This window comes from Mauremys mutica, chromosome 16, assembly GCF_020497125.1.
Source record: "Mauremys mutica isolate MM-2020 ecotype Southern chromosome 16, ASM2049712v1, whole genome shotgun sequence".
Taxonomy (NCBI): domain Eukaryota; kingdom Metazoa; phylum Chordata; order Testudines; family Geoemydidae; genus Mauremys; species Mauremys mutica.
In genome coordinates, this window is record NC_059087.1 from 4,436,141 (window position 1) to 4,450,755 (window position 14,615).

Here is a 14,615-nt window from a genome sequence, read left to right on the forward strand (position 1 = left end):
CATCTGAAGAAGTGAGCTGTAGCTCACGAAAGCTCATGCTGAAATAAATGTGTTAGTCTCTAAGGTGCCACAAGTACTCCTGTTCTTTTTGCAGAGTTGATTTATTTTGCCCAGTTAGAGGGCTATTTTAAGAGTGTCCTCATTTTAAAGTTAAGGGAAATTCAAATTTAGGTTCTTTCACCTCAGTCCATTTAATTGATCATTTATTTTTGCTTATTGCTACCTTTGTGCTATCTGATAGAATGTGTTAGATCTTATTTAGTGATTTCTCAGAGTAAACAAATACGCAATATTTTAATGACCAGTAATTTCAGTGCTCTTGGATAAACTTTTCCCTTCACATTCTTGTTTGCAAGGCCATTAAGAGCTGTGTTAGATAATCAGGTTGCATAAATTCCCATTTCTGATTTTGGTGAACGGTCAGTGCCAGCCCACACGTACTGCAATAGCTGTAACTTGTTTTGCTTTACAGCATGGGCATTACTGCCTTAGCAGGAAAACAGGGGTGGTTTGCTCAATGGAGGCTCTCATGCAAAAGGGGGCATTGTATGACTTTTTCTTCTTTGTCTGTTAGTGGATTTAGTGTGAGCACTGCAGGGAAGATGCATATCTTCAAACCAGTTTCTGTGCAAGCTATGTGGTATGTATATTGCCGATTTAGTTTTACTAAAAAAAAAAGATGATAATTTATATTAGCTTTTTTTTAAAAACAAACAACCCTGCATTTAGCATTTTACATAGCTGTTATTTAGTACCTTAAGAAAAAAATTCCATTGCTAGAAAGCTGGTTGTCTCGGCAGGTAAGTATGCTGAAAGGAGTAATGAGCATGCTCTGCCATTTTCCTGATGGTAAATTACATGCTTCTGTTCAGAGCAGCTATACACTCTCTAGTATACGCACTGAGGGAAATTACACGAATAAGGTTATTAAATATGAGAACCGAGTTGAACATGGAATTGATGAGGCTGCAAACCCCATACTGGCTCTCTCTGTATTTTTGTAACTAGCTGAAGAGAGCATCTCAGGATCTCTTGCCAATCTCATGGAATTTCCAGTGCTCTTTGTTGCTGCAGTGTTGCCCTGGAGTTCCTGCAGTCTGATAACTTTCCATGAAGCCCAGGGTTTCACTTCGCAGCTTTGATTATGTTGGCTGAGCTTTTATAATCACACTCACCCACATACACACATCCCAAACCAGCAAAATGGGGATATTTGAATATCATGAAATCCCTGACTGCTATGACCACAGATTGCCTTGAATGGTGGTGATTTTTAAGGGACTTGTTCCGATATATAACAAATTGCATAGATTTTAGCACATACTTATGTTGGCTGTCCTGGAGTTTATGAAATCTGAGCTCTTGTAACATTTAATAGGGAAATGATGTGGCTGTGGAAGAAGATGTAATTTTAGGGATTATTTGGTACACAAACAAACCCCTTGTTACTTCCATTTTAAAACTCTGCCCCTCCGGTTAGCAGCTTCAGATGTGATCAATGTGTTCAGTGTAATAACATCTACAGAACTGAAGGATTTTTTAAAAAGTTAAATGCTATAATTTGCAAAAACAAATTACCCAATCTGGGCTCTGTTCTCGGTGTGTGCCAGGGGCTAGGAATGCTGTTAAATGTGCCTTTCAACTCCCTGGTAGAGGTGGTTTGAAGTGTTCACGTGCTTACGGTTTTTGTCTGAGTTTTTAAGTTAGCTAATGATTAAGTCCCAGCGGGACAGAAGTGGTGCATAGGCCTTGTGCTGGTCTCTTGCATGGGGTGAATTTCGTCCTGTGTTGAGTGGTTACCAGATCTTGAGAGGCCATCCAAACCATACTGTTTAGTGTTTGTGACACCTCTATCTGAAATTGGAAAAAGCAAACTCGCTGCTGTCAAAAAACAGAACCCAAACCATAACCAACTAAGCTGAAAATAAGTCTCAGGGCCCTGGGCTTCTGTGTGCTCTTACTCCTCATGATGCTCAGATTCTTCCCTTCTTTGCTTTTGAAACATGCAGGTCTGCCCTGCAGATCCTCCACAAAGCTTGCGAGGTCGCACGGAGGTACAATTACTTCCCAGGTGGAATGGCTCTGGTCTGGGCCACATACTATGAAAGCTGCATCAGTTCGGACCAGAGTTGCATCAATGAGTGGAACACGATGCAGGACCTGGAGTCGACACGCCCCGATTCCCCAGTGTTGTTTGTTGACAAGTCAGTTCTGAGTTTTATTTTGAATGTCTTTGTTCACTTCAGAAATCCCACATTTTCCCTTTCATTTCTCCAATAGTTTGATCTCCTTTCGGTTCATACATAATTTTGTAAAGTTTTCCTCTGTCATCAGTGTCAGTTTAATTAACTTGAATCCTTCCCATCCCGTCTCCATGTAAGAGTATTATTATACCGAGAGAGCATTGCTGAGGCCTTCTGCCCCAGTGAAATGCCTGTCTGGATAGTTCTTTTAATTTTCCTTTGCAGGCCAACTGAGGGGGAAAAAACAGAGCGGTTCATTAAAGCCAAACTCCGAAGTATCATGATGAGCAAAGACCTGGAAAACGTGACCTCCAAGGAAGTAAGCAAAACCTACCATTTGCTGGCCTGTGACCACTCGGTTCCTGTCATTGTCCAGAGTATGGGAGGTAGCACTGGGTAAGGGTCAGAGAAGACTGGGAGTCAGGACCTTCAGGATATATATTTCCACCTGTGCTTACAAGATTTACTCCAGGTCCTTGGATAAGTCTTCTGTTCTCTGCCCCTCAGTTTTCCCATCTGTGAAATAGGATATCATCAACCTCACAGTATCAGAGGGGGAGCCGTGTTAGTCTGGATCTGTAAAAGCAGCAAAGAATCCTGTGGCACCTTATAGACTAACAGACGTATTGGAGCATGAGCTTTCGTGGGATGCATGTCTGGATAGTTCTTTTAATTTTCCTACATGCATCCGACGAAGTGGGTATTCACCCACGAAAGCTCAGACTCCAATACGTCTGTTAGTCTGTAAGGTGCCACAGGACTCTTTGCTGCTTTTAGCAACCTCACAGTGGGCTTTGAGAGTCCCTACAACCAGTGATTGAATACTCTGATGAGAGTATAAGGAAACCTGCAAACTGACCCACAATGTACCCTGCGTGTGGACTTGCCTGGAGCTTTGTGCAGTGGTAAAAGCCACACAAATTGGTTGCCAGCGTTTCTTCTTCGGCTGCCCCGAAAATGCTCAGATTCTTCTGTTTTAGTAGAGTTACTCACATGCAGTGTTGTAATGTAGAAAGCTGTGGTAGGTTTGGCTTTTCAAGGGAGGGGATAAAGAAGAAAATCTATACACCTTACAAATGTTTCCTACCCACCACCTTAAAAGTGAGAGACGTTAAAAGATCTAATTCCCTTTCCACAATGATGCTGCTGTTTTTCACTTCTTGTTTCTAGTGGGTTTTGCTTTGGTTTCTTCGGTGCTAGCACAGTGCTGGGTGTTCAGCACTTCAGGGGAATGGTCAGAGTGAAAAATACCATAACAGGTTTTGTGTTCATATTGGGCTTTGCATGAAGCTTTATTTACAAAGCCTGAATCTGGGGCCTCACATGACCTTTTCCTGAGGTTGTTTGTCTCTGAAAGCATTTATGTACTTCTCTGTGGACCGTAGTCTCTCTTGCTCTCTAATGGCTGGATGTATAATTTATTGGCACTCTCCTTTTAAAAGTGGACAGTCATTTTGCACAGCCCACCATCTAGGTGGTATGCTGTCATTTACTAAGTGGCATACATTATCATTTTCTGCCCCACAGATACGAAATGAGCTGGAGAAGCAGATGAACTGCAACTTGAAAGAATTCAAGGAATTTATAGACAATGAAATGCTGCTTATCCTGGGGCAGATGGACAAACCATCTCTGATTTTTGATCACCTGTATCTGGTAAGCCACGGAGTCAGAAGCTATGCTGGGCATGAGGAGGGGGCATCAGTCAAACATGAGCGGCCACCAGGCTCGAGGAACTGAGTGTGAAGCCTGCAATGGGGAGAAAGGCCACTGGGTGATGTAGCCTGATGTTGAACCTTTTATACAAGAAGACTGTAGGTCTCCTTTCCTTCCTCTCCCCATGTTGCTTCCAAAGGCCCACATCCCAGCAGCCCGTTCTGCTAGCTGAGCCGTCATTCTGAACACACAGGGCTGCGCTGATGGGCTGGCAAGAGAGGCAGGGGGCCTTCCTGAGCCTTTCTCTCCCTGTGAGTGAGTGTGCTCCATCAGTGGTCCTCTCCTGGCCAGCTCAGCTCAGGAGCAGAACACATGGGGGGCATGGCGTGGGGGAGGGTCCTGTACATGGTGGCATGCTGTGGGGGGGGTGTTTGTTTCACGTGGCCTTTGACGAGAAGTAAAGGAGCTGAGGAGCGGACTGACGTACGGGGGGTAGTGTTTGATTAGGACCTGCTTTTAGGCAGGAGGGTGACTTGGCTGAATGGCATTTTGCTTTTGTAATTGTAGATAATTGGCAGGGGCTAGAGTCTTCGTATGGGAGCTTTTATTCTAATGGAAAGAAAATAAATAAGAGGTTGCCAGGGGTTGATACAGTACGCGGGAAGACAGCCTTCCCCCACATCCTGAGAACTGCTCTGAGGAAGTGCTTCGTCTTTCCCTTTTCCCCATTTATTCCTGCTGCTGTGACTTTCCCCGTGTGCACAGGGCTGCCGAGAGCGGCTTCGGGCCCTGGTGAAAAAAATTTTTGGGTCCCCCAGCAAGGGTGGACCAGGCCGGGGAAGCCGGGCCCAGGGCCCCCTTCCGGACCGCCAGGCCCCGGTAATTTGTACCGGCTTCCACCCCCTCTCGTCGGCCCTGCGTGTGCACAATAACCTGTTGCCCTGCTTTGGAAGCTAAGTAGATTTAATAAAATGGTGTCCTGGCCCTGATGTTAGTGCTCTGTTTGCTGGGTGCATTGTGCACAGGAAAGGCTGCCCACTATGGATTTATTTAATATTTCTACGAATAGGAGTCGTTTTTCTTAAGATGGGGTAAGGACACTGTCCAAGTGTACCAGTTATGTGCCCTCTATTTTTGCCTTGATAAGTCAAAGGTAATGATAATACACTGAGAAAGTCAAAGTGCCTCCCATGTGGCTGGCTTTATATAAATCATCAGTTTGAAAGGTGATTTGCTCTTTCAGCCTATGAATAGGCTCAGAGCGGGGATGAGTCTCTTGTAATCTCTTGCCACTAGATGGTACTCCAAGCAAAACTGGAAGTTGCCATCCAGAACCAAGATTTAACTGAGACAGGAGCAGTTCTGCACTTTGCAGCAATCTCATCTTTTCCATGATAGACCCTGAGGAAATAGGCCTCTGAGAGTGAATCATGTTTTAAAATCCTCTTAGTTCTCCATGCAATGTGTTGTGCATGTACCTCTAGAGCATTGTCTCTCATGACTTCTAGGGGCCACCTCACACTCAAATAGCCTGAGACTCGGTGTTACTAATATAACAACCTAAGTTCCCTCTAAGCCACGTGGCCGCGCAGCTGCCTATTAAGCCCCACGCAGGGACTCAGGGCTGTGGCGGGGAGTGTCTCTACCCGCTGGCCAAATCACGGACCTGCGGCAATGGGGAGAGGTGCCCCATCCTGCTGGCCCCAGCTGCTGCAGCAAGAGAGAGCTGGCGGGAGTCCTCTCTCCCCACCGCAGCCCGGCGGCAGACTGCACCGCACCCCAGAGCCCACACCCCCAGCCAGAGCCCTCATCCCCCCACATTCCAACCATCTGCCCCAGCCCTGAGCCCCCTCCCACACTTGGAACCCCTCGGCCCCATCCCCACCACAAGAATTTTGTTATGTGTCACACATCACCTCTATATTGGTGCACATAACCAAATTCATTCCGCACATGGACCTAAAAAATTAGAGGGAACACTGATAATGACCACTTTATTTTGCAGAATTTCTGAGTGGTTTTCCTATGCAATTTATATTTGTTATTGAAAACAGGGAATGTTCATTTATGGTCGGTTTTGTGATGTGCTAGGAACCACCCTGAGACTGTCTACCTCACTTCATGCAAGCAAGCAGATCCAGTGCTGCTCACCACCAGCTCAGATTGGATCTGAACAGGCAATCTGGAGATGCATCCTCAGTGTCCCATATCCCATCTTTTCCTTTTGGACCCCTTCCTAGGATCATTTTTGTGAGCTTTTCTGATTGAAATCCTGCTTAATATTACTTTGTAATCTGGGAACGTTCCTACTGTGCTCCTAACACACTGCACATATGTTGTCCAAATGTGCCATCTCTTTGTGGTTTTCTTTAAGAAATAGGGCTAACGCTTCCTCAGTTTAGAGGAGGGATGGTTTTGTGGCTAAGGCACAGCTTTGGGACTCAGGAGATCTGGGTCCTTTCCCTGGATCTGTGAAAGCTCCACTCTGTGACCTTGGGCAAGTTACTTAATCTCCTTGCGCTTCAGTTTTAGGGATCTGTAGAATAGGGATAATAATATTCTCTGTCTCTCGCCCTTTGTCTGTCTTGCCTGTTTAGGCCTGTTCAGCCAACAATGTGATGCAGTTGCAAAAAAGGCTAATATCATTCTGGGGTATAGGCAGCAAAGAATCCTGTGGCACCTTATAGACTAACAGACGTTTTGCAGCATGAGCTTTCGTGGGTGAATACCCACTTCTTCAGATGCAAGTGCACCCACGAAAGCTCATGCTGCAAAACGTCTGTTAGTCTATAAGGTGCCACAGGATTCTTTGCTGCTTTTACAGATCCAGACTAACATGGCTATCCCTCTGATTCTGGGGTATAGTAACAGGAGTGGCTTACGTAAGACCTGGGAGGTCACTGGCTCACTCTGTCAGCACTGGTGAGGCCTCAGCTGGAGCAGTGTCTAATTCGGAGTGCTGCATTCTAGGAAAGATGTGGACAGACTGGAGAGAGTCCAGAGAAGAGCAACAAAAATGATCAAAGGTTTAGAAACCCTGACCTGCGAGGAAAGGCTAAACAAACTGGGCCTGGTTAGTCTTGAGAAAAGACAACTGGCGGTGATGGGGGCCTGAGAACAGTCTTCAAATATGTGAAGGGCTGTTATAAAGACTAGTGTGATCAGTTGTTCTCCAGGCTAGTAGTAATGGACTTAATCTGCAGCAAGGGAGATTTAGGTTAGATATTAGGGAAAAAAATTCTGCCTATACTGGTAGTTAAGGTCTGGAACCGGCTTCCAAGGGAGGTTGTAGAATCTCCACCACTGGAGGTTGCTAAGATCAGGTTGGACAGTGCCGCCTGAAATTACCTGAGGTGCAAAGTTCACCGGTCACAGTTGACAGGTTCTTTCCCTTAGTGGTTACGTACTTTATTTAACAAGTGGGATTGATGAATCACAGGAATATGAACATAAAAGTTTTATTTATCATCCAGATAAACCAAAGCATTAATGCTACTGAACAAGAAACAGATACATATAATAAGAAAGTCCATAGTGCTGTCATACTCTCAAACTCTTGGGACCAGGGAAAATACCGCTAGAAGAAGATAGTCAGTGGAGTACACTGTAAGTGGGAGGTGACGGTCCAGTTTACACCAGCCTCTCATCCCAAAGTGCCCACCAAGGGTCAGCACACACCTTGTTTATACTCATCTCCTCTCTTACACCCACCTAGGTCCAAGACCAGATCTGAAGCTATTCCAGCCCCTTCCCATATGACGTCTTCCGGGAAATGTTGTTTGGCTGTTAGCCAATGGCTATTAGCCAGGATGGGCTGGAATGGTGTCCCTAGCCTCTGTTTGCCAGAAGCTGGAAATGAGCGACAGGGGATGGATCACTTGATGATTCCCTGTTCTGTTCATTCCCTCTGGACCAGGCCACTGTGGGAAGACAGGATACTGGGCTAGATGGACCCTTGTTCTGACCCAGTAGGACCCTTGTTCTGACCCAGTAGGGCCATTCTTATGTTCTTATGATATCCCAGCTATCCATAATTAACCTTCCAAGGCTGGCCTTAGCTATCTGCATCAGCCCCATTCTCAGTACTTTCAGTAAGTCAGTATGGTTAGTTCCCTGGACACAAGCACCCCCCAAATCTTCCCAAAGCTACAATTTTAACTGGTTTTTGCTTCTTTGCCGTTACCTTTGTTTGTCCCAGCATGCATATTGCTCATTATACTCTATGTTCCTCCATGTGCCTTTCAGCAATGTTGATTTTTACTCTTTCCTGTTAAAAGCACGTGTTAATATATATTAGCCTAAAAGTTTCCTATGTCATAAATCAGGTCAAGAGCCGTAGGTTAACAACAAACACCTGTCAGGGATGCTCTAAGTTTAATTGGTCCTGCCTCAGCGCAGGGGGCTGGACTAGATGACTTCTTGAGGTCCCTTCCAGGCCTCATTTCTATGATTCTGTGATTGTAAGCTGTTCAGGGCAGGGACTTTTTCTGTGTGTATGTACAGCGTTTACTACAGTGGTGCTTCCATTTTGTTTGGGGCCTGTATGTGCTCTGTAATATAAATAATAAACCTCAACCCGAGCTTCCTAGGGTTTCTACCAGCAGATTGACCCCTTTATCTCTCCCTCTACTTCCCTCTTGCCTCAGAGAGACTCTCGACCTTTTATACTCTTGGGTTGTAGCTAATAGGACCAGTCTGGCCTGGTTGCTAGGCTGAGTCAGCAGAATAACTCTGCATTGTTATGCAGGGCCCTAGAACCTCATGCCCTATTGTACTCTTTTCCGAAACCATTGCCTATGTTTTAGTTTAGCGCTCCTGAGAAAAGATTGTCCAGATAGCAAAGAGCACAGTGACTGTACAGTGCTCAGCAGAACAAAGGCTTACTCTGTGTATGTGTGTGTGACTTGTATCCTAGGGGTCTGAGTGGAATGCCTCCAACCTGGAAGAGCTTCAAGGCTCGGGGTGAGTACTGGCCCTTTCCACTACTTAATGTTGGCTTTCACACGTTAGACTCTTAAATCCTCAAATCACTTGTTTTCAATTGTGTGTTCGGGTGTCTTGTGAAATGAAATATAATACTTTCAGGCCATACTTCAGTGGATAGGGCACAGGACCAGAATTCTATTCTCAGTAGTGACCTTGGACCAGATGGTTCCTCTCTTTCTATCTCAGTTTTCCCACCTGCACAATGGAGATAACATTTGTCCTCATTTGTAAAGTGCTTTGAGATCTAGGGAAGACCAATCCTGTGTAGGAGTCTAGTTTATACTGAGGAAGCTTATTGTTGTCTGAGGTGTGAATTCCCAAATACTTCAGAAGATTATGCATTACAGTATTTGGGGTAAAGCTCTTATCCAAATGGTGCAAAACTGCCTGAAGATGAGCAGAGCTGTGTGAATTGTTCTCCATTCCACTAGTGCAGACAGGTGGCTGCAGTCTTGTCTCTCAGTGAACTCTCATCACTACATCACTTCTTGGCTTTAAGTGTTTTAGGCCAATGGGAATTTTGTGTATAAATACTTGCTGCTTGCCCAGGACACATGTTGGCTCTATAATGAGGCTCTGAAAAGTTATTACTCAACAGCAGGAATAAAGATGTTTAAACTGTAGTCCTTGGGAACAGATGTCTGAACACTTTTGAATAAGTAAAACAACCAGCACATTAATTCTTTGATCTGTAGTGATGGTATTCTTGAAATGACATTTTTAAAAGTCAAAGCTGGACAAATCCTTGAATAAATATCATGTGCTATTGATTTGTCTGAATTATATGAAATAACTTAATATGGGCATTCATTCTCTCCTGGTATACGCCTATTTATGATTAAAATCCTGCTGTTATATCCTGCAGAAGTAGAGTAAAATGATGCAACTTTCATTTCATATTTCTAGTTGGAAGAAGGAAGAAAGGATGATCTTGTTGCGAAAGCACAAGGCCGAGATTCAGGACTCCCGGGTTCTATTGCTAGTACTGACATTGATTCATTGTGAGACTTGGATCAAGTTTCGGCTCCTCTCTCTCCCTCAGCTTCCCCATTGGTAGAGTGGGCAAGTCACTTTCCCGTGTTCTCCATCTTTACATGGGACAATGATAGTAGAGAGAGATGAGTTAGGGAGTTCGATTTAGCCAGTCCTTCACATGTAGAATGCCAGCTGATTTAATCGGAAGCGGAGAGCTTAGAGGTTTGGGGCTGTTGATTGTCCCATGCAGTAAGAGCACCCGTGTTACACTGGGTTGTGTGTGGTTTATCACGTGAATTCCAGGTCCCCTTCCAGGGCTGTGATAATTAAACTCTCCGCCTTTGTTTCCCATTGCATCCTGCAGCGTCTACTACATTTTAAATGTCACCAGGGAGATCGATAATTTTTTTCCTGGTCTATTTGCATATCATAATATCCGGGTGTACGACGAGGAGACGACAGACCTCCTGGCTCACTGGAACGAGGCATATCATTTCATAAATAAAGCCAAGTAAGTGGATGGAGATGAGCGAATCAGTGCTTGGGGGCATCTGAGGTCAGGATAAGAACCCGTCATCCGAATCTGTGGAGTGAGGTCAAGTCCTTGCATGACACTGAGGCACTTCCTCCAGCAGGGGGCGAGGAAGCTCCCTCACCAGTACCGTGGCTATTGTAAGGATAGTGTTGTGCCCTCGGCATGCTGCTGAATAGCATTTCAGCAGAGGATATGGAACCATTTACAGAAGCTCATTTTGAAACCTGCCTCCCTCTGAATGTCCTGTTAGTCACAGAGCTGTGGTTCCCACTTCAGGGCAGGGGCAATGAGAAGTGTATTCAGTAGGGAAGTAACCATCCCCGTTGTCTATTACTGGAAACTCACTGCTTTTGGACAAGTCCTGAGAAGTGTCCGTGCATCTGTTCTGACTTTGACTCTATCCCCAGCATCCAATTCCCCTGGACTCCTTCATACCCTCAGCTCGCTGTCCTAGGTTTGGCACAATAACTCATTCAGTGTCTTTACTGCCATGGCAGTTAAGTAGCTCTACCAGGCCAATTAAGTAGCTGTCCCTTTGCTGCTTAATTGCTGAGCTCTTTGTGAGGCTATGAAGAGGTTTCTGGGACCCCTGCTCTCGCAAAGGCCTTTGAAAAGGGAGTTCAGTTGGGCCCCTGGAATTCCCAAATACCCCGTCTGTTCCCATCAGTGGTTAATCATTAACCCCTTCACAACCAGTCACAATTGTGCTGAAATTTTATTTTCAGTGCCTTGTTCAACTTGCTTTTTTGTTTCCCTTTTTTTTAAATGAAATGTTTGTTTGTTTCTAGTAACGATGCTACATTCTGTTTGTGTTTGCATCTAACGCCCTAAAAGATGTCAAGAGCCCCTAAGGGTCCTTCTGATGAAGTAAAACACTTTGAAATCCTTGAATTTTGTCTGTGATAGAATAAGCAGACCAATGGCTCCCGGCAACAATTAGTGACATGAACCACTCACATTCTGCTGGGGTTTCAGCATGTGCCTTGTAACTTGATGGGCTTTTCTTCATTCGGATCTGCATGGGGTAGCTGGACAGTGACACCTGGTTAATTTGGCCTCTTTCATTAGTCGGCCAAATCCTGCTCTAAGTTAGTACCAAATCATTAGGATTGCAGAGGTGTAACTAGCGGTTGAAATTGACTTTGTCCATCAGCCACAATGTCAGGATTAATAATGGGCTCAAAAACAAAGGGGCTGCATCTGAAGCTGTGGCGGTCCCATCCCTGACAGATTGTGGCACAATTCTGCCAGGTGACGTAATGGGCGTTGAAGTTCCTAAATACATAGCAGGAGACACTTATTGCCATGTGTGATCCTTCGTTCAGTTGCCTTGCCTCCACCTTTGAAGATGGGGGCCTGGCATAAGGGCCTTCTTGCCAGGCCCCGCTGGGCCGCCAACCCTGTTACTTGCTCTTCAGATTGCACCAACCTCTCCGAGGAAGCCTCTTTATTTGTGAGACTTCTTACTCTGTGATTTTCATCCAGTCACTCCACCCGCCAGGGCACAAGTGATAGAGAAGCCCTCATGTGCAGTGAACAGTGCAGGGGGGCCTGGTAGGGAACCCACATCTCCAAAGACAGGGACATGCAGACAAAGGGAGCTTTGGGTTGTATCTGAAATAGCAGTGTGGTTGGGGTGAGAGGAGAGTGGTTAGGGGGTGTCACACTTCTCCAAATCCTAACTTTCCTAGAGAGTTTATTTTCTTGGACCATGTAACCCAAAGCAATTAACTCCCTCTGAGCTGTGATGTTGGCTCGGTCTGGAGAACAAATGACCATCCATGCACCATATAAAACTGTGATAGTAAAACTTAATAAACAAAAGGATTTGAGATACAGTTTTTCTTATTTTTTGCCTTCCTCTCTAGGAAAAATCACTCTAAGTGTCTGGTACACTGCAAAATGGGCGTTAGCCGGTCTGCCTCTACGGTTATAGCTTATGCAATGAAGGAATTTGGCTGGTCCTTGGAAAAAGCCTATAATTATGTGAAGCAAAAACGCAGCATTGCAAGACCAAATGCAGGCTTCATGAAACAGCTGCTGGAATATGAAGGGATTTTAGATGCAAGGTAAGGTGATGGGTTGAATGAGAAGGTGACTTGCAAGGAAACAAAAGGAGCCTGTTGCAGACTAGAATGTCTCACAAAGCAGGATTAGCAATTTGCAGTTGTGTGTACACACACGTAAGGCCTATGCTAGGCAAAGGAAAAATAAGTTAAAAATTATCAGAGAGTTGCTTGGAAAGGGGGAACATGATTTTGTGAAAAACGGGAAGCGAATGCAGTTTTTGTCAATGTTTCAGGCGCGGGTTGGAGCTAGGGCAGGTGCAGGAAGCAGGTCTGGCACAGCTGCTGGCACGGAATGCATCGAGCTGCCACTGTGCTGCTGTTGCTACAAGGCTTAAATGGGGCTCTGTTGGCTCTTCAGTCCAGTCAGGGAGCACAATCCCTGAGTAAGGGGTATTGGGCCCAGCAGGCTCATTGCGTGGCTGGGCTCCCATGCCTGGAGCCGGCTGAGTTCCTGTCGCTGCATAGACGTACATAGGTTAAAGTCCTGAAGTTGGGGAAGTCTGCCTGAGCAAGGACAGCTGGATTCAGCCCTTAGTTGGTTTTAGCTGAGCATCTTTTTAAAGTTATACTCATGTGACTCTGATACGTGTTTTATGTGCGCTTGATCCGGATGCTTTCAGCTGGGGGGTTTTGTTTCTGTTTCCTCATTATGTGTGTATCACCTTCATTTCCATAGCAGCCATCACAGCTAACTAAGAGGTGGTCGATGCCTTTTAAGTCACAGTTACCTGATTCTTGAGGACTTTGGTTGCTGTTGTTTTTCTTCCCTTGAATCTTACGTTACGACCCAGCCATTTGTTCCCTGTATTTAGACCAGAGCCTCTCTGCTTCGTACATCCTGCTCCTCTGCCCTGCATTGCCACTGTCCTCTGTAGTGGGTGATCTGCTGGGATTGCATGTTTCCTCCAAAGGTTTCTGAGGGGCGTGACTTGTATGGGGTGGGGCACTGTGATGTTTTTACATACAACAGCTGCTGAGTGTTTTATTGTAGTAATTTGTGCCTTTTATTTTTCTCCCTAGCAAACAGCGTCATAACAAGCTGTGGAAGCAGCAAGCAGAGAGCAACCTACGCCAGAATGCAGATGATTCTACGGGGCCCAGTGACTTCCTGCTCGATAGCTTAGACATCGATCTAGAAAACCGTCTATCTGACCTGGACGCGCCTTCACAGTCCACGTACTTGGACAACAGAGCCAATATGGAGGCCGGGGGGTTTCACTTCTGCTTCCGGCGCCTGTCCGACTCGTTGCTGGAGAACAAGCTGCCTGGTGACAGGGAAATATTTTTCCAGGTGGAGGATCTGGAGCGAGACGTGCTTTCGGAGCAGGCCAATTTGCTGGTGGCTCAGCCTCCCCCAGTCCCTCCTGAGGCTGCGGCAGATACAATGAAGGCCAAGGAGAAAGTAGAACCACTGGCAGAGCTGAGAAGTTTCTGCGAGAAGGAAGTGAAGAAGTTGGAGTCCAGCATGCCAAAGGGGAGGAGTGTGCCCAGTCAGGCAGATCTGGGAAAGGAAGGCATCAGGGAGGAAAATCCCGTGGAGAGGTGGAAGCGGCGCTTGTCTGTGCACAAGGAGGAGAACTTACTGAACAGAGAGAACTTGAATAACAACAACAGCAAGAGGAGCTGCCCAGAGGAGTTCGAGGTGCGTATGGGCTTAAACGTAGATGATTAGTAACACCCGACACCGTGTGCATGAGCCAACTCTCCGCATCGTAAGATTATGATGTAATTTGGTTTAGAAGTGAAGGCTCCTGTAGTGGTGCCTGTCTCCATGCTGAGCCTTTTCCTTGTAGAAGTGCTTCTGAACATCGCTTTGCTTGCAGAAGTTGTGGAGCCAGCCACCAAAGAGAGCATGCAGCTGTGTGAACATGCTATAAACCTCTCAGGGGAGCCGCCTTTCATGACCATCACTTGAAATGGTTGGTTTCCTGCAACTCCAGACACTGTCAGCTAGGGATCCTCATGGCTTGACTCCCACCCCAGACTTCAGCAATAATGGAGAGAGGCTTCCTTTAGGCCTTGCAGTTCTTATAGAGAAAATGTTTCCTATTGTTCTGTGTCTTCCCTTTCAAGCTGCAAATCTGTCTTGTTTTAAACTACTCTGACTCTGCTATTCTGCATCCACACTGAATTGTTTGTCTGACTTCTTAT

General features: G+C 45.7%; 1 protein-coding gene across 5 annotated transcripts in view; it reads left to right on the plus strand.

The window, feature by feature from the left end:
• Positions 1-14,615, plus strand: part of SSH1 (slingshot protein phosphatase 1) — a 60,901-nt gene that overhangs the window by 39,251 nt on the left and 7,035 nt on the right. For all 5 annotated transcript variants that reach the window (XM_044990173.1, XM_044990177.1, XM_044990178.1 and 2 more), the window contains 8 exons: positions 575-640; positions 2,010-2,204; positions 2,469-2,562; positions 3,771-3,899; positions 8,815-8,861; positions 10,225-10,371; positions 12,264-12,464; positions 13,485-14,106. In XM_044990173.1, coding sequence (XP_044846108.1) covers positions 575-640; positions 2,010-2,204; positions 2,469-2,562; positions 3,771-3,899; positions 8,815-8,861; positions 10,225-10,371; positions 12,264-12,464; positions 13,485-14,106 — 1,501 coding nt within the window. The remainder of the gene's footprint in view (positions 1-574; positions 641-2,009; positions 2,205-2,468; positions 2,563-3,770; positions 3,900-8,814; positions 8,862-10,224; positions 10,372-12,263; positions 12,465-13,484; positions 14,107-14,615) is intronic.